We start from the raw sequence: 24,523 nt of genomic DNA, 5'->3' as shown, positions 1-24,523 counted from the left end.
ATATTAGCCTAGGCTTGTAACAACATAAGTCAGATGTTAAAAAAAACTGCGTCTCTCCGCCTTTTGTTTTCTATTCATATTTTAAATTCTTTGCCAGAAAAACTAACATGTTGACTTTGTTCGGTTTAAACGGAGACTTATTTGAGATTACAATGTTTCCAGCAGCACTGAGACGTGTGCCTGTAGCGCATGCAGATACTTTTTCGCAACCGTGGCAAAGAGGGTATCCTGCTCCGCCGCCTGCATTTCTCGGAAACCAGCTCTACATCGCGGAGCGGCGCGTTTTTAACTACCAAATATGCTGCTCCATTTCTCATCAACGTCTACTATTTATCAGTTTCTCTTTTGTATTTGGCCATTTTTGAAAAGGCCTCTCTGCCATACCTGGCTGGACTAGCTGGGCATTTGCGTTCATGACACCGAGCTGGCTCCGCATTTCATGGGCTGGGTGACATGACCGCAGCTCTGGAGGTTCGACGTGTTTGTCCATTTAACACTTATTTTTCTAAACAAGCCCAACAAATAGCTTCATCCTAATTATTGATTCGCCTTTCTCGTTCGCCACGAATCAAAAATGTTTCCAGATTGGCGCTGAGCGAGCATAAGCAGAGCGTAAAACACTGGCTGCAGTCAGTAAACCATTTAACAGATGCCCCGTCTGCAGCCAAACTTTAAAAATGTATAAAGCATATTTTAATCGTTTAACTGATACCATTCATCGGTTACAAACGTGCCCTTTCGGTTATTGCTTAATCGGTTATTTTGAGCATCCCCAACTAAACCGCATGTGAAAGCTCTATTTTTTTTTTCTCTCACGGCCGCACGCCGGAGATCCGGCATGGTGCCCTGGTAAGATCATGTTTATTACTAAGAAAACTAAATCAAAATTATATTTTAATTGAACACATCTGATCACATAAGGTACGCACAGAAAAGTCTGTTTAGTGTTGTGGAAAGGCAAAGCTGAATATCTGTGGTTAAACTGCCACCCAGCGGTCAAAAGCTGCTGGCGCACCAAGTACCGCTGTCGCCGCGGTATGAATGGCGCCATAAGGAACACATTGAAGTAGTAACATCTGTACCATTTGATTGAGGAGGACTTAAATGTCCAAACTTTCAGTGGTATTATTGGGCAGCTCAGCTGCGTACAATCATGTATTATTTTTCTTCTGAAAGTCCTCCTTCTTGGATGGATTTGGAATCCTACTCTGTTACACCACAAATACCACTGCACTTATACCTATATTCGGCAGACCTCAAATATCTAAGAAAAAACACAGACAACCCCATTGTATTGAACATGATTAATATTTGGTTTGATTCTTGTAAACATTTGAATATAAATCCCTCCTGGTCACGTTTTAGTCCTATTTGGGGTAATGTTAAGTTTAAACCAGGAAAAAGTGATGCAGGATTTCAGATATGGGCTGAAAAAGGGTTAAGAAAAGTACAAGATTTGTACAATAAGGATGAAGTATTTATGACCTTTGCAGTAGTTTCAAAAAAAATTTATATTCCAAAGACCCATTTTTTTAAATATCTTCAACTTAAAAGCTTTATATCCTCATCTTAAAATCATTCATTAGATATTCCTAACATTTCCTCATTAGAGGCAGCAATCCTAGGACACTGTTATGATAAAGGTTCAATTTCCTCTTTGTACAGATTGTTCGTATTTGGCTCTAACGATTCCTCAGAATCAAAACTAAAGTTATGGAAAGAAGATATAGAAGATGAAATATCTCTAGAGGATTGGAATGAGGCATGTAGGAAAGCTCAGATACAAACAGTCAATAGTAGCCTAAAAGTCGTTCAGTACAAATGGTTAATGCGAACATACATAACTCCTGCTATATTGCACAAGTTTAACGATAATATTCCAGATACCTGTATAAAGTGCAATGAGGTAAGAGGAACACTTTATCACTGTATTTGGGAATGTGTGAAAGTGAAACCCTTTTGGCAAGATGTTATTGAAATAATTGACCAAATTTTATCAAAGAAATTACCATTAGATCCTAAGATTTTTATCCTGGTATATTTCCTGTCAGCCCTCTCTTACAAAGCAAAGAGGTCAGATTCATAAACATGTGTATTTTACAAGCTAAACGTATTATTGCTCTTAATTGGAAAAATATAAATGAACCTAAAATAGGAAAATGGATTAAAGAAATGGCATTGCATATGTCAATGGAAAAGATCACGTACATTGTGAAAAAGAAACAAAATGTATTTGAAGATATCTGGAGACCTTTTAATAACTTTCTAAAGTACAATGTAAACGTTGAGAGTCTACTACAACAAGAACAAGCTTAGGAATATGGGAAGTATCATGGTCTAAACACACTCAGGAAACACTCTCTACCTGATTTAAACATATCCCCCCCCCCTTTTTTTCCCCTTTTTTTATTTATTTATTATAATTTTTTTAATTATATTTATTTATTTGTTTATTTATTTTTATTTTATTTATTTATTATTATTAATATTTTTTTTAAGGGAATGGGTTGTTGGGAGGGAGAATGGGGGTAAAAAGTTTGCTGTGCCTTCATGATTATTATTCTGTAATTGTGTAATCTGTTGTGATATGCAAATTGAAAAAAAGTAATAAATATATTGTACAAAAAAAAGAAAGTGTACTTTTTTTGCGTTTATTTATGCCATAATAAAATATATTTGTAGAGTAACCCATTTTCTGTAATCATTAATATTTTAATAAACTTTAAAAGGTAAAACTGTCCGAGATATGAACGAAAGCAAGTGATGCATCCAAGTTTGATTAAAAAAAATCTTGAATGGTTCTAAAAATTCTTATAATCATTAAAATAATTTATAAAAATAATAAAAATAATTAATTAAAAAATATTGAATGATATTAATGATATGATGTAGTTCCAGAAACTTCCTACTTCTCCGTTTATCTGTCTGATTTTACGGTGGGTTTCTTTTGACCGCCCCGTCATTTAAAAAAATATCACAATGACGAACGTGGCAAGTATAAAAGACTTGTTCGTTTCACAAGGTGTGCGGGCAGTCAGCGGAGGTGCGCAAAGCAGCACCAGGCGAAAGTATAAATCCAGCTTGAGAGAGAGAGACAAAGAGAACAGGGCCGAGAAGGCCCCATGACACCAGAAAGGCAAGAGAAGAGTGAGAGAGTTGCAATTCAACATCAATAACCTAAAACCAATCATCAAAGAAAACTGAATCACCTTGCTTTACCAAAGAAAATGATAAACTAGCATATCTGATATCTGAAATCACACCCACATAGGTTCTTTGTTTATGGCTTATGCAATGTAGCACACTTCCATGTAGCCTGGAAGTTTCTTCACAAGTCATTGCCGGTTCTTCTCCCTTCTGATTGGTTGATCAGCATTCCAGTGAGTTTATGAGTTGGAATTGTCCAGAATAGAGACTTGACTTGATGCTGAAGAGTGAGAAGGCGGAAGCCTGGCCGAAGCTTATGTGAGGCCTAAGGGCCTAGGTCACATTTTGGCTGGTGTCCGAGTGAAGAAGAGTTGAAAAGTTGAAGAAGAGGAGAAGAACTGAAGAGGAGAGTTGAAGACTCTGGCTTGCATGGTTTGGGACTTGTGGAGTTGTACATTGATGGCTTTGCTCTTTAGTGTTTGAACTCTCAGTAGTGAATATTAAACCACACTGAACAGAACTAAACTGATTTTCAATGTACTCCAATGAAAACAAGTCTGTTCAGCTCAACTATCGACTAGTCGACTATTACAGTCCTAGTAAATGCTGGGGCTGAGAGGAATTGCAAAGCATTGTTTGTTATGCAATGGTCACAAGACAATGTTTAGAGAAAGAAGAAAATAAGAGGAAGTTGTTTGTTTCAAGAGAACAGAGGGATCCACATTTCAGAGAAACAAAAATCTAGAAACCCAGGCCCAGGATTGATTAGAACTTTCAAGCCCAGATGAGATCCAGAAACCAAGAGGCCCATGTCACATTTAAAATCCCAAACATCCTGATCACATCTAAAAGCCAAGAGATGCTGATGAAATCATAAAACAAAAATATTCTGATGACAACCTAAGGCAGAGCTTACCCGCCACTGGTTAGGGTTTAACTAATTTACCTAATTACTTGACCTAAATTGCTCCTGTCCCAAGTTTTTTTGGAATGTGTTGCAGGTCTGAATGACAGAAGATGATGTATATTTACAAATAAAAATAGGAAATAGTTTGTGTTCATATTGTCTGCAATGAAGTATATTAATTTGGAAATCACTACTTTTTTTATTTGCGTTTTCCAAACTGTATAAATTTGTATTTATAAATTTATATGTTTGATCACCCTAAGAGAGGGAGGAATGCCAGGGGGAAAATTTTGACCATCCAACTAGGAGATCAGTCAGCTGTCGAATTTGCCCTTCACTTCTGGAGTCTGTCTGCACAAACCAGGTGGTTGAATTACACAATAAAAGTCCTTTACTGCAAAGGTCTAATCACTAAATTACAGACCGAAATAGCATGTCAAAATGAACTGAAATCATTGAATCAATTCACTGAGCTTTTCATCTGTCTACATAATCTCCTTGGAGGCCAGAAAACCCACATAAACCTATTTACCCTCTGCAACACCGCATACACTATTACAGCAGCTAACGGTGACCAAACCAATGCAAATCGGTCGTACTCAGTGCACTTCTGAAGAATGCGAACAATGCTCCCGCCAAAACCTCTGCTTTTATTGCTGCCAATCGATGCACAACAAAACTTGATGCCCAGTGAGAACCCAATTAAAATCCTACTAGTTGGTTCAACTACTATTTTATCATTCAACAACCAATGCATTGAAATTCCCATAACCATTCACATTGCTAAATCCAAGATTCATACTACAACCATGATTGAATCAGGTGCAGCAGGAAATTTTATAGATGATGTGTTTGCCAACGAAAATTCCATCTCCATTAGCAGTCACAGTGATAGACAGGCGCCCCCTAGGGGAAGGAAATGTCCACTACACTACCCAATCACTCACCCTCAAAACTGGCTCTCTTCACTGCAAAACCATAGATTTCTTTATTATCAATTCTCCCAGACATTCCGTGATGTCGGGGTTACCATGGTTACAGACATAATTCTACCATTTTATGGAGAGAATGTTTACAGGCTGTCGTTCCAGTTCAAATCAATTCAGTTACAGTCAAAGAAGAACCCAGTCAAACCAACTGCATACACTAATCTAAACGAAGCATTCAACAAGCAAAAAGCCACTAAACTACATCTTCATTGGGAGTATGATTGCTCCATTGATTTATTTCCTGGTACAATGCCCCCTTGTTGAAGAACTTTTCCTTTGTCTCAACCAGAAACAGAAGCCATAAAGTCATATATTCAGGAAGAGCTGAAGAAAGGGTTCATACGCCCATCCATATCAACCTCAGCTTGTTTCTTCTTCGTGGGTAAAAAGGATAGAGGATTACAACCTTGCATTGACTATCAAGGTCTAAGTGATATTACAGCCAAAAATCAATATTCTCTCCCATTAGTCCCGAATCCCTGGAACAACTCTGCACAGCAAAGTACTTTACGAAACTTGATTTACGTAGTGCCTGCAATCTAATCAGAATAAAGCAGGAGGATGATTGGAAAGCAGCATTCTCCACATCTACTGGCCACTATGAATATCTTGTGATGCCCTTCCAATTAGCTAACAGTCCTTCTGTCTTCCAAACTTTCATCAACGATACCTTCAGAGACATATTAAACCAGTGGTCATTGTTTACATTGACGACTCCTTGATACGTACACTACCTTAGTAGGGGTGTGACAAGACCCTTACGATGGGACACGAGATTGGGCGAGATATTTACAAAATTTTTAAGAAATCTTTAATGATGAATTATATGAATGTAAAATATCTATCTTTTATTCAACTGAAAAAAAATCACAAAATGCAAAACATTTTATGTGCTATTTAACTTGTAATGAATACTATTCTACTTCAAGTTCAATAAATTAAGCCATAAAGGACATGCAAACACTGCTAATTATTTTTTGCAGGGGAGAGATCACACTGGCACAGAGAGGCAATGAAAATCCCTGTAGGGGTGTTTATTGAGGAAGTGGAGCAAGGAAAAGGTGCGTGTGGTTGTGCAGAGCGGTGAGTTCCGTGTCCAAAGGGGTCCGGTGAGCTCATGCAGTGAAGTGCAGGTCAGGGTGCCCAGTGGAAGAGGGAGATGTCAGTGTGGTTCCTGCTATCATCTTAGTCATGCTCTGTGTGTTAAATACCCCTCTTTAAATGGGCTGCAGCTCTCCCTGATCAGCACGTGATGAGTCATGATTACGGTGAGGGAGATGTTTCCATGGCGACGCTGAAGCAACACTGGCAGTTCTGCCACAATATATATATGCTAATATTCACTCCACCTCGGTCGGGTGAACCATACCCTCCACCTTGGCCCTCTGGGACCTTGGCATCACCCTCCCCCTGCAACTCTCAATTCCATACTTGGGCTCCAGCTCCATCAGAGGCACCTCCCTTGGTTGGCCCTCTGGTCGGCTACTCCTTCTCCATGGCTCCTTCCTCCCTTTACTCAACCCTGGGCCGTCTTTCTGGCTGCTTCCTGGGTTATATGGCTCCTGCTCCCTTCCTGGTTTCCTCCATCCATCTACTCCTCCCTGGCAAGCTCCTTTCCACGTCGTTCTCCAGCACGAAACACAAAAACGAAACATTACCATTAGAACTTTACTTGTCATACCACCTTTAAAATCATAGCATGATACGTCATAAAAATGTCTAACTAAATGTCATTAAATGTCATTTTAAATGGAAAATGTGACATTGTTTGACATGTCATCAATTTTTTTCATTAAAAGTGACTGTAGTAAGGTTCGTTGTGAGGGAAGAAGAAGACAGGGTCGGCGTTAAGGCAAGTGATAAGTTTTATTATTATTATTTTTAGTGCTGAGCAACACGCTCCACAATGTGCTGGCTGTTACTCGGTTCTCTCTCTCCCGACTGGTCTCTCCTGCTCCCTTAAGAAGGCGTCTCTCCGGCCCAATCACTAGAGAAAGCAGGTGTTATTAATTATTACTGATTGGGCTACTGACCAGCCGCCGGTGTCTCCACTCTCTCTCTCCTTTCCGGGTGTTCGGCCCCACTCTCCCCACCACAGTGACATTTTAGAACAGTGACAATAATATTTAATAACATTTTAATGACCAATTCAATTTATATCACTGTAGTTAAGGTCAGGAAAATATCAGTGACACTGTTACAAAATTCATGACACAATTATAATGGCATCATGACAGTCATGTTTATGTGAGATTTATTATAAGATATGTTGATGTTGTCTTGACAAAGACAGGATATAATGTATTTAGGTATGTCTTGTTGTCGTAACAAAGGCATGTCAAAAAAATTTCATTTTCATTTAAAATGACATGACTTAACATATGACATATAATTACAATTGTCATAAGCACACATAAAATCTCCTTTACAGTCATGACGTGTCATGTCACGATTTTAAAGGTCATAAACACCACCTTAAAGGGGAAATGAAGCACTCAGTCAAGTTTATCTTATTTTGTACATTGGATTCCACTTAAAAATATATTAAACAAACTCGATGAATGTAACCATTTAGCAGAAAACAGGGTTTTTACTATAGATTTTAGACCTAGGGCGCAGCCATCTTGGAACGTTGCTTTAGTCTGAATGTAAATTCCCTCATCAGGCAGCGCTGGAGCAGCGCGAGAGGATCACAGCGCATCAAATGAACAGTATTAACAAAAGAAAAACACACTACTGAAGACACTTAAATGTTTGTATTTGTTGTATTTGCAGCAGCTCTGTGATTCTCGTCCACAACTTCATGCATTGCGTTAAATTAGGCTGTCCAGTCTCTGTGTTCAGTCCTTTACAATCATGGTGGAAACCCAGACAGGCAATCAGGCAGCATAATACAGAGAGTGAATCAAAGTGCATCAAATGATCGGTAATTAAAAGGGGAAAAAAAGAATAAATATCTATACTTTTATATTAGACACACATCTGATGCTTGTACTTGCAGCAGCTCCAAGTCCACAACTTCACGCATTGGGTTAAATTAGGCTTTACAGTCTCCTTTACTTCCATTGTTTGTGTTCAGCGCAGGAAACTCAACCCACCCCGTGACGTCAGACACAGCGACATTCCAAGATAGCTGCGCCCTAGGTCTAAAATCTATAGTAAAACACGCCGTTTTTTGCTAAATGGTTAAATTAATCGAGTTTGTTTAATTTATTTTCATTAAAGTTGAATCCAATGTACAAAATAAGGTAAACTTGACTGAGTGCTTCATTTCCCCTTTAAGTAAAGTGCTACCCACGTGTCTTTCAGATGGAACAGCTCTGACTTGCATTCTAGAATGCAACTATGTTTTTACCTTGTCTGCAAAACTGGGTGTCTAGTCTTACTCCTGATTGGTGGGTGAAGTCAGTGCAAATAGCATTTGTCACCAGAACATCATATTAGCACTGTGAAAATCTACACTGCATAATAAATATTATAATGGTACACAAAAAATACTGTCATATTGCAGCCTATCTGTGGTTCTTTTTTTTATTGTGCAATCCAAATAAAAATTATATAACATTATTATTATCTCCATCTTTTTTTTCTAGGAAAATCCATTCAGGAATCGAATAGTGGAATCATTCTCTGAAGATGGACAGGGGAACCTCAGCTTCAATGACTTTGTGGACATGTTTTCGGTTCTCAGTGAAATGGCACCTAGAGAACTAAAAGCAATTTATGCTTTTAAAATATATGGTAAAACTAACTTTTCATTACTATGTATTCAGTTTAATAGAAAGTAATAAAAAAATATACAATTGTTTATAATGTAATAATGTGACAATATAGAGTTTTAGAAGTTGTAGTATACATTTCAGGGCGCCAATCATAAACAAAAGCCACTTATTTTGTGGTTAACCTTATCATTTGTTTTGTTCATAGACTTTAATGTGGATAATTACATCTGCAAAGAAGACTTAGAAAAAACTTTAAACAAGTTAACAAAGGAGGAGCTTACACCAGAGGAGGTTAATCTGGTATGTGAGAAGGCCATTGAGGAAGCTGACCTTGATGGAGACAACAAGCTCTCTTTTGCCGATTTTGAAAACATGATTTCCAGGGCTCCTGACTTTTTAAGGTAAAAATACTGCTTGTAAAAATGTATTGTTCTTCAAATGAATAGGAACTACAGTTTAGTTTTGCTTTTGTATTACTTGCTAAAAATGAAGGGGTTTAGTATGGTAAAGAAACATCAGACTTCAGTTACGACTTATTTATTTTATGGGGATTTGCTAATACAATTGCTTGAAAATCATTTATTTTTTAATTCTATTTTGGTTAGCATATACTGACATAGAAATCTGTTGCTTAAGATAGCAAAGCAGATCACTTGATTTTAGAACAGAGTAACTGTTTGTATTTGCTGTCCAATACTTTCTGTTCAGTTGAGTTTAAAGTAGCTCATTATCGATCCAACGGAACAAGCTATTTAAGTCCTCAGACCCACTAGAAAGTAAAATAAAGCTAGTTGGAACTATAACATGCAGGATGCTAGACTACCAAGGCCAGAAATTGTCACCCTGCTAACAGAATTTTACTGATGGTACTTTTTTTTTTTTAAATGCACAACATGCACAACTTAAACAGATATTGATGATACATTCTATAAAGTATTTAGAGGTGCCATATAATACATTGTTACATGATATTAAATTGGTACATAGAAAGAGAAGAAAATGGTCCATTTCTAATCCTTGAAATTGCCCTTAATATGATACGCCACCAGAATAACCCAGTTAGCTCCTGAGTTGTGTTGTGGATGAAATATAGGCTAAATCATAATTAGAATTGACAAAAGCAGCTGACAGGGATGTATTTAATACCGGTGGGAATCACAGGTTAACTCACGATACAATATCCTAATATTTTGTCCTTAAAGAGCCCATATTATGGGTTTTTGAAAATGCCCTTCCATGTAGTGTGTAACACAGCTCTAAGTGAAGTGAAATATCCAGCTAAGGCTTAAATCTTTAAGTGTACAGTGTTTAAAATTATTGATTCATCTATAAAAGTGTCGACTCATAGTGCTTCAAATGAGTCGTCTTGATAACGAGTCATTAGGTGTTTTGCGATGACGCAGCTACGAAACACAAGCCTCGCCAGTAGTTACGTGCGCAAACCAGGGAGATTTGAAACCTGCGGCCCCGCCCACTAACACAGAAAAAACACTAGACACACACACACAGACGCCGCCGGTCGAATGAAGTCACGCTGTGCTCAGATGGATAATATTGACAGTCTCTACCCAAAGATGAAACTGTGAAGAGTCAGTGGTTGAGGTTTATTCACTAGTGTAAATAAGTGCAATTAAAATTGTTGCCTCGTTTACTCTAGCTTGCAATTATGTATTTATTGTGTTTTGTTACTTGTTAACCTGGTACAGTACACGCGGTTACTCTTTATATTCTCTTATCGCATGTAAGCCACGTTAAAAACGTGACGCGTGCCGCTTTGTTTACGGATTTAACGTTAAATGTTTTTGTGAGCTCGCGTTCCACTGCCGTTTGTCGTTGCTATGGCCATCGTAAGCTAGGAGACAGGAGACTCGTGTCGATCTCCCTAGTTCTGAGGAGGAACGTGATGTGTGTGTGTTTGTGTTTGTGTGTGTGTGAGAGAGAGAGAAAAAGAGCAGGTCGAGTGTGTGACGCCTAGGGGCTAGGAGACAGGAGACTCGCGTCGCTCTCCCTAGTTCTTCTGAGGAGCGTTGTGTGTGTGTGTGTGTGAGAGAGAGAGAGAGAGAGAGAGGAGAGAGGAGAGGAGAGAGAGAGATGAGAGAGAGAGAGAGAGAGAGAAAGAGCAGGTTAAAGTGGCTAGGAGACTCGCGCCGATCTCCACAGTTCTTCCGTGGAACGTTGTGTGTGTGTGTGTGTGTGTGTGTGTGAGAGAGAGAGAGAGAGAGAGAGAGAGAGAGAGAGAGAGAAAGAGCAGGTAAAGTGGCTAGGAGACTTGCGTCGATCTCCCCAGTTCTTCTGAGGAGCGTTGTGTGTGTGTGTGTGTGTGTGTGAGAGAGAGAGAGAGAGAGAGAGAGAGAGAGAGAGAAAAAGCAGGTAAAGTGGCTAGGAGACTCGCGTCGATCTCCCCAGTTCTTCTGAGGAGGGTTGGTGTGTGTGTGTGTGTGTGTGTGTGTGTGTGTGTGTGTGTGTGTGCGTGTGTGTGTGTGTGTGTGTGTGTCTGTGTGTGTGAAAAAAGCCTTACACTATGAAGCGTGTATGCACTGTGACTACTTTTATATAGTTGATTAGCAGCTGGGCATTTCACTCTGTCTCGTGCTGAAGCCTGTCACTGTCGACCAATCGCAGCAGGCTGTCATCGGTCCAATCAGCGCAGATTAGCTTCGTGCTGAGGAGGGGGTTGGGAACAAATGAATCGCTGAACGATTCATATGAGAGTCGCTGGGATAATTAGGTAAAAATAAATGCAGATTATAAGACCATCAAAGTGTTTTTTGACCTTGCATCCATATTAGACTGTTGTTCGAGACCCTTACAACCTACATATGACCCTATTTCATGTATAATATGGGCTCTTTAATAAATATATTATAATATTAGCGATTCTCTCATACATTAATATATCACAAGAAAACCATCCATGATACATCACAATATTTGTAAATAAAGAGAAAAAAATGCATTAAAAAGTTATAGCACATACTGTATATTTTACAGAATTGAAACAATGTACATTGCACAGTTGTTAAACAAGCATGAAAATGCTGATTTGTAGAGAGCAGTTTGTGGCTAAAAGGGCCACACCTCTAAATTAGTCATAGCAGCAGCATATCATTGTACAAATTACATTAAAAACTGTCAAAATAGCTGTTTATTGCTTTTCTAGTTATTTGTAAAATTAAGACACTCATTATAACTTGGCCAACTTATTTTATGTTGCCTAAACTTGGAAGCATTTAACCCTGGATTATTTTTAATGCAAAATCATGCATTCCCACTAGATTCATATTTTTCTTCAAGAACAATAAATGATTAACATTTTCACAGATTAACATTGTGTGCACACCTTCGAGCACTTATTGTGTCTCAATCAGTTGAGAACTCAGGGTTACAAATGCAATCATGGCTGTATGACTCAGTAGAGGACCGCCAGAGTGGTATCCTAAGTCATCTAGTTGAGTCTTTCTCTCATATCTTGTCAAGTATACATATCAAAACTGTCACCCCTGGACCATCACGTTCATACTTGTTCTCTGACCGTTCTTGTCTGACTGATTGATCAGAGGTCTTGTGGTCCTCCACTAAGTTGCAGAACCCTGGTTACCTTTGTAACCACCAATTCTACTTCCTTTCGTTCTGGACCACCAGGTTATCCTAGGTTACTTAGTGGAGACTGCACACCAAAGCAGCCAAGAGGTTCCTTATTTATCAAACATAATTGTAACCATGTTTTAATAACAACATTGTCTGTAATTTATATTTCAAAGTTTTATATGCAACAGACACATTATTAAATGCTGAATTTATCTTTATTCAGTTTGAGAATCCTTTGAAAGAATGACAGAATATTTCTGTAAAATTTCAGTAAAATGTCTGAATTTAAAATTTGTGGACATCCAGGCTGCAGCCTGTTCCACATAATGTCGACGAGCCCTGACAGAACATAGGAATAAACTGTCCTTGTCTGTAAAAGCAGATAAGGTTGGCTTGTTCAATTACTGAGGTGGCAATGCCGTTTGAAGAAATGCTGGGTTTGGCCAAAATGTAACTTGTTTGTCTTCAGGTCCCAAGTGTAAACACTGTGGACTGGCAGTGCATGTAACTCACTAACACGTCATGCAGTAGCTATTGCCAACAAAAAAACTGACTTGATGGAAACCCACTTAATAGCTTCTTAAACCAAATTCAGGTCACTGGAACCATTACTTTGCAACTGGGTTGCAGTCAGTTAACACCTTTTAGAAATGTTCTAATTAGATTATGCATACCTAAAGACAAATAGGCCCAGTTTCACAAACAGGGCTTAGGACTAGGAGCCAGGACTAGGCCTTAGATAAATTAGGCTATTTAAGCCACATTTATAAAAAAATGGCCTGAGAAAAATATATTACTGTTGTGCACTTGGAGACAAAAAATGACAATGACGTATTTTAAGACATCTCACCGCAAGTTATTTTGAGTTGAGACAGCTCAAACATGCAATTAAATCTTGACTAGTCTTAAACCTTGTTTGTGAAACCAGGGGATAGTTTAATTGCGGAGTAAGACAAACCCTGTTCCAAGAGGCTCTGCAAAAAGTCAAAGAAAAAGTCTTGAGGGACAATTTCCTTTTTTGCATATGGCATATGCCTGCCTATTTGAGATTTTGCAACTTTCTTTGCAATTGCCTGAAATCTGGCATTGGCATTGTAAGGGTTCTAAAACAACTCGCTCACACTTGGTAAACATTCTGGGTGCCAAGACCAGCCCAAAACGAAGAATTCTGAATTGTTATGTCAGTCCATTGACATAAAAACGAAGAAACCTTTTATGATGTGGCACAACTTGAACATGATAATGAGCATTTTTTAGATCTAAAGTCACAAACCAATTGTTCCTGTTAACTGCACGTATCACATCTGTTGTCCATAGCATGTGGAAAGCTAGACACTTTAGATGGACATTGAGGTCCCTTAGGTCTAGAATAGATTGCATTCTCCCTTCATTTTATGGAATCAGGAAGTACCTGGAGAAAAATCCAGTTAGCTGGTCTGGGCCATGTACCACTTCCATGGCCTGTTTTTGTAGAAACAACTCTGTTTCTGTTTCCAGTGTGATCAAATGCTTTGAATTCTTTGAATTGCTCTCTCTCGTTTGCACTGTTTATGTGCAGCTCACTATTTGGGTGCTCTGTCTCCCATTTGGCTTGCTTTTTTTGGTGGGCTGCTATCCAGGAATTGACTAATATCTTTCTGTACTTTTTACTGGCTCTCTTATCCAGAACTAACATGTATTATATTTTCGTACTACTTCTATTTAAAAAAAAAAAATTCAGCAAATTTTTCCTTTCAGCAATATTCCTACTAATTTCACATGAGAAATTTATGTTCTTTCCTCCTCATTATTCTTTCTTTATTTGTAAAACTGAAACATTTATTCATAACGTTATTCATAATGTTATCAGAACAAATATGGTAAAAGGCTACATTCAAGCTCTGATTAGTATTATCATCACTTAACAATAGCTCTGTTTTATGCTCTAACTTATGAATTTTGCATTCATTATATATTAGTTCAAACAATATAAGAAATTAACAGACTTACAGGCAAAGCAATTCTGAGACACAAATGCAAAGAGAAGGTAATCAGCTTAGATGATCGCATAGAGAAAATCCAGAACACTGCAATCACTTCCGGAATAACCCCTAACCCAAGAGTCTCATGATCTAAAATGATCAATAAGTAAAAAACTCACAATTACTAGTGCTGTTACACCACACTTTTACAAGATGGTGCCAAAAGATAATAGTGTAACATGACATATACAGCAATGCTCCCTTCATTGGTTGACGTCCCATCTCTATTTCCAAATTACAATACATTTAAAACCTGCTGCTAGAATTCTCACACATACGAAAAGTTCTGCTCATATCATTCTAATCTTACACAATCTCCACTAGCTTCCAGTACCATATCACATTAAATGACAAATTCTCTTAGTTAACTTCAAATCACTACATGGCTTAGCTCCCTCGTATCTTTGTAATTTACTCACTCAATACACTCCAACCTGGTCATTGCAATTCTCTGTCTCTGGCCTTCTTGTTGTTTCTCGACATCATCTCTCTTCTATGGGGGCAGATCTGGTAATCTGGAACTCTCTCCCACGCTCACTTCACTGGGACTGAGCCCCGAAGGTAATTATTGAGTAAATAAACCAAAAAAAAAATTTTTTTTTATTTTTAAACCATAAACCAAAAAAATGTATTATGATTTTGTGTCGTTACATGTTTGCTAGCATTGTGGGTCAAAGAAATTCAGAAATTTTCCCCATTTATCAAAATAAAATAATTTATCAAAATCCATGTAAACTGTAGAAAAGTTTTTCAAAAGGTACCACTCGTCCTAACTCAGATCCACTCAAAGATTGGAGGTCGATATCCAGTTTGTCCAGACAATCACGCGTCTGCCTAGCATAATACAGCTTTGTATCCACTGTGATTCAGCTTTATTCATTTACATTTACATTTACATTTAGTCATTTAGCAGACGCTTTTATCCAAAGCGACTTACAAATGAGGACAAGGAAGCAATTTACACAACTATAAGAGCAGCAGTGAACAAGCGCTATAGACAAGTTTCAGGTGTGTAAAAGTCTAAGAAGCAAAAACATAAGTAGAAATTTTTTTTTTTTTTTTTTTTTTTTTTTGAGAGAGAGAGAGAGAGAGAGGGCACAGTTAGTGGTATAGCCAAAGAGGCAATTGCAGATTAGGAAGGAAAGTGGAAACTAAACAGTTGCGTTTTTAGTCGTTTCTTGAAGACAGCAATTGACTCGGCTGTTCTGATGTAGTTAGGGAGTTCATTCCACCAACTGGGCAGATTGAATGTGAGAGTTCGGGAAAGTGATTTCTTCCCTCTTTGGGATGGAACAACAAGGCGACGTTCATTCACAGAACGCAAGTTTCTGGAGGGCACATATATCTGCAGAAGTGAGATCAGATACGAAGGAGCACAGCTAGAGGTCACTTTGTAAGCAAACATCAGAGCTTTGAATTTGATGCGGGCAGCAACTGGTAGCCAGTGCAAACGGGTGAGTAGCGGAGTGACATGTGCTCTTTTGGGTTCATCAAAGACCACTCGTGCTGCTGCGTTCTGAAGCAGCTGAAGAGGTTTGATAGAACTAGCTGGTAGCCCGGCTAGCAGAGAGTTGCAATAGTCCAGTTTGGAGAGGACAAGAGCTTGAACAATGAGTTGAGCTGTATGTTCAGATAGGAAGGGTCGGATCTTTCTGATGTTGTAGAGTGCGAATCTGCAAGATCGAGCAGTTCTAGAAATGTGGTCAGAGAAGTTCAGTTGGTCATCAATCGTAACTCCAAGGCTTTTTACCATTTGGATGCAGTGATGGTTGCTCCATCCATCTGGATTGAAAAGTTATGGTGAAGAGTCGGGTTGGCAGAAACTTCAAGCATTTCCGTTTTCATGAGGTTAAGCTGGAGATGATGATCTTTCATCCAGAGTGAAATGTCGGACAGGCAGGCTGAAATGCGAGCTGGAACCGAGGGATCATCAGGGTGAAAAGAGAGGTATAGCTGGGTGTCATTAGCATAGCAGTGGTAGGAAAAACCATGTTTCTGGATGACTGTTCCTAAAGATGCCGTGTAGATAGAGAAGAGAAGTGGTCCAAGCACAGAGCCCTGAGGTACCCCAGTGTTTAGATGCTGTAGGTTGGACACCTCTCCCCTCCAAGACACCCTGAATGACCTGTCCGAGAGGTAGGAACTGAACCATTGAATGACAGTGCCTGCGACGCCCAGTGACTCAAGCGTAGATAGCAGGATCTGGTGGTTTACAGTGTCAAAAGCAGCTGATAAATCCAGCAAGATGAGGACAGATGATTTAGAGTCTGCTTTAGCCAGTCTGAGATCCTCCACGACCGAGAGCAGGGCAGTCTCAGTTGAGTGGCCTTTTTTAAAGCCAGATTGCTTGTTGTCCATGAGGTTGTTTTGAGTAAGAAAGTCTAGGACTTGATTGAACACTACTTTCTCCAAAATCTTGGCCATGAATGGAAGCAGGGATACCGGTCGGTAGTTTTCAAGTAGCGTTTGATCCAGGTTGGGTTTCTTTAGCAGAGGGGTTACCCTAGCCTGCTTAAATGAAGTAGGGAATAGACCAGAGTCAAGAGATGTGTTAATTATGTGAGTCAGTGTTGGTATGACTGCAGGAGAAATGGCTTGCAGGAGATGAGAGGGGATGGGATCTAGCGGACAGGTGGTTGCATGGCTTGATAGCACGAGATTGGACACCTCAGACTCAGAGAGCTGGGAGAAAGAGGTGAGTGTGTGTGGTGTTGGTGGTGTATCTTGCGTGTTTGTTGTAGGTGCAGCAAATTGAGCACTGATTTTTGCAGTTTTGGTGCAAAAGAATGTAGCAAAGTCATCAGTAGTGAGTGTGGAGGATGCGGGTGGAGGAGGAGGATAGAGGAGGGAGGAAAATGTTTTAAAAGCAAGCGAGGATTGGTGGCACTGTTGACTTTCTGACGGAAGTATGTCTGCTTTGCAGAAGTGACCTCAGTCGAGAAAGAAGACAGAAGAGTTTGGTATGTTATGAGCTGTTCAGGATTTTTAGTTTTTCGCCAACTTCTCTCCGCAGCCCGAAGTTTTGAGCGATGCTCACAGAGAACATCAGAGAGCCAGGGTGCAGGAGGACTGGCTCGGGTTGGTCTGGATGTCAGAGGGCATAGTCTGTCTAGACATGATGTTAGCGTGGAGCAGAGTGTATCAGTGGCACTGTTCGTATCAAGTGCAGAGAGTTTGCAAGATGGAGGAAGAGAGTTAGAAACAATGGTTGATAGTCTATTGGGTGAGAGAGAGCGTAGGTTTCTGCGAAAGGCAACTAGAGTTGGAGTGTGTGGCGGCTCAGGAGTAATGTGGATGTTGAGAGAGAGAAGGAAATGATCCGATGTTTGAAGTGGAGTTACTAGTGTTTGATCAGCGAGGCAATGTCGAGTGTAAATAAGGTCTAGTTGATTACCTGATTTGTGAGTAGCAGAAGTAGGTGCTCTTTTGAGGTCGAAAGATGCAAGCAGAGTCTGGAAGTCAGCAGCTTGAGGTCTTTCAATGTGGATGTTGAAGTCACCTAGCACCAACAAGGGAGTGTCATAATCAGAAAAAGATGAGAGAAGAACATCCAGTTCATCTAAGAAGTGACCTAATGTACCCGGTGGGCGGTAGATGACAACCACATTTATGCAAAAGGGGTGGATAATGGTGACTGCATGGAATTCAAAAGAGCTGATTTTTGGCAGGGACGGTCTCTGAGTGAATTTCCATTCTTTGGAAATCAGTAGTCCAGTCCCACCCCCTCTCCCTGTCTGACGAGGAGTGTGGGAAAGAGAGAAATTAGTAGAAAGTGCTGCATGTGTAGCAGTGTCCTCCGGTCTCAACCAGGTTTCAGTTAGAGCCATGAGACTAAAGTCAGAATGAGTGGCTATGGAGGTAATAAAATCTGCTTTGTTAACAGCAGATTGACAATTCCAGAGGCCCACAGAGAGAGAGAGTTGTGAAATAGAGGATACATGAATTGATCGAAGGTTGTGAGGGTTGCGTCTGCAGCGTACCTCCCGTGCTCTGCGAGTATTAGTAACAACAGGAATTAGTAAACACATAATAAAGTGCAAGGAAAACAATAATGAGTGCAGAGAAAAGGAAAAAAAAATAAAGTAAGAAGTACTCAAGTGCTTTGTCGGTGTCTTTGCTCGGTGGAGTCGCGCAGGTAGAGTCGATGGTCTTTACACTCGTCGGTCTTATAGTCGCGCAGGTAGAGTCGATGGTCTTTACACTCGTTGGTCTTATAGTCGCGCAGGTAGAGCCGATGGTCTTTACACTCGTCGGTCTTCACACGAGGCGGGCTTCACACGAGGCTGCCGCGACCGCTGCCGCGGTGATACTAGTCGCTTATATACACCCCCGAGCGCTTTGTTGTTTGAGTTCAGCTGGACACGCCTCCAAGTTAAAAAACACGCGAAAATTGCAGCGGCGGGGGCGCGAAAAACCTCCCGCTCGGCACACAAGCTCTTACAGTAAACAAAGGAAACAGTGGCTAAAGCTTACTACTACTAAACACAGATAGCTGAAAACAATTTTAAATGTCCAACAACCAATACACAACCAGCTGAACCAAGTCTAAGTGTTCACGAACCAAACACAGCAACTGAAAACAGGTCTAAATGTACTTACTCGGTGTTGCTCTCGGTGCTAACGTGCTTCTCCTGCTAGCTAAACCTAATGTGTTCAAATATATAGTGTTTACCTGGCGTTTGGACACGCCTCCAAGTTAAAAAACACGCGAAAATTGCAGCGGCGGGGGCGCGAAAAACCTCCCGCTCGGCACACAAGCTCTTACAGTAAACAAAGGAAACAGTGGCTAAAGCTTACTACTACTAAACACAGATAGCTGAAAACAATTTTAAATGTCCAACAACCAATACACAACCAGCTGAACCAAGTCTAAGTGTTCTCGAACCAAACAAAGCAACTGAAAACAGGTCTAAATGTACTTACTCGGTTTTGCTCTCGGTGCTAACGTGCTTCTCCTGCTTCATTATTCATGTGACTTACGGGTTTTCCGTTCAGACTGAGCAAAGATATGCAAGTGGAAAAAGAGACATTGGGTCTAACATTGGCATGCAAAAGATTCACAGACTGTCTTATTGGCAAGCATTTTGAAATGGAGACCGATCACAAGCCATTATTGAGTCTCTTGGGCTTACACTCTGTCAGGCACACCTGTAAAACAGAGTAAGTCACAAAGAAAGCAAGAGAGTTCTTAGTAAGAGAATGACAGTGTCTGCTCCAGTGTGATGAAACTGTGTCTTAAAGGGTGGACAGAGTGCAATAAGATTTGACTCAATACTGTAACAACATTGGGCGGAATGAGTCTTAACTGTGCAAGATGGTCTGCTGCTTAGAGGCACAAGGCTGGTTATACCAGCTGCCATGAGAAGCACCGTTCAGACACTTGGGACTTGTGAAATGCAGAGAGTGGACAAGACGGTGTGGTGGCCAGGATTAAGTCATTAGCAAAATGAGATTGTGCTGAATAGCAGGTCCTTAAAGAGAGACACAATCCAGAACCTCTAATGCCCACTCAATTCCCTGGCAGGTCATGGCAAAGGCTAGGGGCAGATTTGTTGCTGGGAAATATGACATACTTGTTGGTGGTAGACTACTACCCCAGGTATGTGGAAGTAGCTCAATTATCACCTACTATATATTCAACGTCGCTTGATGAGAACAACATTTTCCATATACTGTTGTTGTCATTAGTGTTGTAAACAGTTGTGCTGCTTTGTTTTTACCCACAATATTTCCATTTATCAAAGAAGCTAAACCAGTCAAATGTATTACATTTCCACATATTATGAATCTTTTTTACTACTGATGTATAAATCATAAGAAACCATCATTAATGACTGAGCAGCTTTAATAACTGATTGTGGAAGACTGAAGACAATTTCTTTTACAGATCACTCTATAAAATATTTAAATAGCATAAGAACAGCCAAGGCTTGATATAAAATATAATGCAGCCTTTGTTAAAAGAAGTGACTTGTTTTAAAAACCCTTACAAATGTTTCCAAACTTTTGAGCTGTTGTGAACTGATTCATTTATTTGAACTGTACATACCCACTGCACATGGACATTTGTAATTATGTACACACCCACTGTACATATACATTTGTAATTATGTTTATCTATCTGCACACTTCTGGTTATTAATAGCAACCTGTACATATATTCATTTATTGTAAATCTCTGTTCATAGCTAATACAACCTGTATATAATGTTCATAGTACATCCATCTGTAAATATCACCATAGTTTTTCTATAACTGCACATTATAACTTATACCTGTATCCTGCACTTGCTGCTATTGCACTGCAGGTTAGACCTAAACAGCATTTCGTTGCCTTGTACATGTGCAATGACAATAAAGTTGAATCTAATTTAATCTAATAATGATTTTTCTAAGATTTCTTTTTCCCAGTTTAATTTGTTACACATATTTATAGTCATGTTGTGAGGCTTTGATCTCTAACTAAGTCTTATTGGCATTCTAACTTACTAAAGCTCCTGGCATTCTGATAGAAAGCCCAAAAAGTTCAGTTTCATTGACTGCTTTTGTAAAAGCCTGAACCTGATTACAACCCGAAACTTTTTAAATGTGTGCACATACACAACTTAACACATGCTTAACACACCAGAAATAGCAAAAACTTACATTTGATACAGGTTTCAGAAGTGGGTGTGGCAAAATGGCTCGACAGCGCCACCTATGCACAATTTATGAAGTGGCTTCGGAGCTGTTTCACACACAAATACAAATACAAAACACACAAGTTAAACATGCGTTGCCTACAAAAAAGTCTCTTGGAGCAAAATCCAAAACCCAACAGGAAGTTTAGCTTGCTTTTCAAAAAAAAGTGTTATCCAATTGATAACTCCTTTAATAAAGATTTTGATATGTACACTCAGCAGGATATGAGCACCAGAGAAAAACTCCACTAGGAAACCTATGATACCACTCTGTCGGTCCAGAATGAAAGGATGAAGAAATTTAGTCAGCCAAAGATTTTACATAATATTATCACTACAAGGTCTTATATATTACCAGCTTATGTTTATCTTATATAAAGTGTGGCAGAATTAAATATTTTTGCAAATATTTGTGTATGTTATCATACAGTATAGTAGCCCCAGTAATCCTCATAACACTGATAATGGGCACGCATGTGACTCTGTAAGAGAGAAACTCACAGAAGCTTCCTGGAGAGCTGGGATGTCTGAAACACACTGAAACCTTTGTGCTTGCTTGGACAGAAAAGGGTACCCATTTGCCTGAGGTTTCTGCTATTCCAGTGGATCTGTCAATGGGTTAAATGCCACAGATGCATCTATGATATGTTTATGGGAAATGCCACCTGGAGGTGGCTGCATGTATGGCAGACAAAGCGAGAGAGATCTGGATGCAGACTTGGTGCAATGCCATCTGAGCTGCATCCAATGCTTTTTAATGCGCTCACCTAACCCCACCCCTAACCCTAGCCGTCACAGTGACGTCACTCACTCCATTAAGTGCATTGTGTCTGACATTGCATCGCTGAGTGATGCAATCTCAGCTTGCATCATAAAGGGTGCATCCAGATACTACTGGACAAAGCGGTAAACAGCTGCAGTTTAATACTGATGAAATAACTTAGGTATTTTCTACATTTATATAAATGTCGATACTTGGCACTAGTGAACTGATAATCTCAGCCGGAAATATCACAGTAAATTAGCAAATAAATATTTTGTCCCACCCCTAGTATTTGAAGTTTTATTTTTTGGGTCTACTTTATCTAAAAACAGAAGTAGTGATTAATATCAGCCTCTGCATAAATAGATGATTTTACTGACGACCTTTTTATTCAAGAAAGTTCACAGTAAAAGAGTGATATGACACAATGCATAAATGTGCATTAAACAATTACAGGGCTCAACACTAAGGATTGTTTTCTACTAGCCTGGCCAGGCAAGTGGTAAAGTTTTTTACTTCATTCATTTTCCTTCAGCTTAGTCCTTTTAGCAGAATGAACCACCAACTTATGCAGCTTATGTTTTAAGCAACGGTAGCCCTTCCAGCCGCAACTTATTCAAGCTTCGTGTTTAAGACTATACAATGCAAATTCTTCATTTGTGTGATGATAATAAAATCATGGCATCATTTTAGCCATATAAAATCATAACTAGACTTTTACTGGTGCCTAGGCCTCATTATAAGGGACAGTTCTTCATTTAAATTGTGTACGCAGTATTTATTACATGTGATCATAATACCACATATGAAAAATCTATTTGTGCAGTTCTAAAATAATCAACCAATATATGCATAGAGAGTTTTTTTCTGTCTAATGATTTAATTTTCAGTTTTGCTGAACCTCAAGAAACATATTAAAATGAATATAAAAAGCAATTTCATGACCAATTTTAATTGCATAGTTATTGGCAGGTTTATGGCCAGTTAGAAGTGATGAGCTTATTGCACATTTAAAGCATGTGTGATGTCACTGCAAATTGTGATTGCAACTAAAGTAAATCAGACTTAACATAGTCTAACAGTAGTGAATATATCTCTCTCTCTCTCCCATGTGTCTGTCTCAGAAATGATATCTGCTGCCTTGCAACTGAATTGGGCACTCATTGGTTGGTTCATTTACTTTTACCTCCAATTTAATACATTTTCTCTCTTTGTTCTTTTTCTGCAGCACCTTCCATATACGAATCTAAATCAGCTACAGCAGAAGATACCAATGCTGATGTCCATTGAAAAGACAAGTCCACATTAGAGGATAAACATCTATTATTGGTTTCCTGCCATTTTTGCACCAGAAGCAGTCTTGACAGGATTACTGACAAAAGCATGTTTTTTTAATCAATGGAAAATGTAGGAGTAGAAGTCGTTTGTATTTTTTTTTTCCAGAAAGATGAAATTGAGAGGTGAGGCCTTTTGTGGGTCTCAGGACCCACACACATAGTCCTGAACAAAAATGAACACAGGATTTTTTTAAGTATCCATAACACACTGGACAGAAATTTGGCTCAAATAAATAATGGGACAGTGTTTGTTTTTGTTAACTAAATGGATTAAATATGAGTGAGAGGGCTAAAAGCACATAACTGGTATTAATGGCACTGGATCAGTGTTTTCTAAAGCTATGCAATCTGTTTCCATAAAATGCATGAAATAGATTACATTCCCCATATTTTCCCATTCCCAAATGTTCCTACTGCTCTACCATTTCATAGTTTAATTGCTTATAGAACTGGAGCATGATGACAATCATATAAATGTTCTCCAGTTGAATGAAGGGCTCAGTCATTATATTCTTCTAAGGTCTTATTTCATTCACTTCCCATGTATCTGTTCCTTCTGTCCTAATTTGAGGTTAGTCTCTTACCTCTGAATTTACTCAGACTTTGTTGTGATAGAGGGCATTTTACTTAACTTTTAATAAAGATTTTGTGCTGATTGTTGACTGACTACATGTGTTTATGATGCTTTGACATTAATGCCCTTTTTTATACATTATTTAAAGGATAGTTTGCCCAGAAAGTACAATTTTGTCATAATTCACTAGCCCGTATGTGTCATGTTCTTTTTTTAAGTGGAACACAAAAGAAGAATTTCTGAAGAATCTATAATTCTTATATGTATTTTCTTTCTATGTACTTTCTTTGCTGTACAAAAAAAATCGTTAACGGTGCTTTAAGACCATTTAACTGTCTTAAACCTCCAGTTTTGTGTGTTGAAGCAGAGTTGGAATTAAACTGTAGAGGGCTGTGGCCCTCCAGGAAATGAGTTTGACACCCCTGATATAAGTTGTGCAAGTTTTCAGGGAATTATTTGGAAGGGGGATCTAGTTTGGGCATCTCTGGTCAAGAAGATCTGCTGCAGTTCAAACCAAGCATCGGAATGGGGGAGAAAGGCGATTGAGGGTACCTTCACACTTGGATTAATTGCCTGGACCATACCCAAGTTTGATTGTCCCCCCCTTGCTACCTTCTGGGTTGGTTTGGGTTCACACTGACTTTTTTACCCTACTGAACCCTGGTACGCTTGCATCATTAGGCTGCTGTTTTGTGTACGGCTGTTGCCAGGTGACGGACATGAAAGCAAAGCACCAAAGTCTAAAGACGTCTGCACGTCTGTATGTTTTGGACATACAGTAAGCGAATTGTGTCT

The 24,523-nt window shown here is 39.2% G+C and overlaps 1 protein-coding gene across 1 annotated transcript in view; it reads left to right on the top strand.

The window, feature by feature from the left end:
- Positions 1-23,815, top strand: part of cib2 (calcium and integrin binding family member 2) — a 120,084-nt gene extending 96,269 nt beyond the window's left edge. The window contains exons 4-6 of the mRNA XM_056451871.1: positions 8,637-8,784; positions 8,971-9,166; positions 23,046-23,815. Of these exons, the coding sequence (XP_056307846.1) occupies positions 8,637-8,784; positions 8,971-9,166; positions 23,046-23,067 (366 nt within the window). The 3' untranslated portion in view covers positions 23,068-23,815. The remainder of the gene's footprint in view (positions 1-8,636; positions 8,785-8,970; positions 9,167-23,045) is intronic.
- Positions 23,816-24,523: the final 708 nt, after the last annotated feature.

This window comes from Danio aesculapii, chromosome 25, assembly GCF_903798145.1.
Source record: "Danio aesculapii chromosome 25, fDanAes4.1, whole genome shotgun sequence".
Lineage (NCBI taxonomy): Eukaryota > Metazoa > Chordata > Actinopteri > Cypriniformes > Danionidae > Danio > Danio aesculapii.
This window is presented reverse-complemented; position numbering and strand designations above follow the sequence as displayed.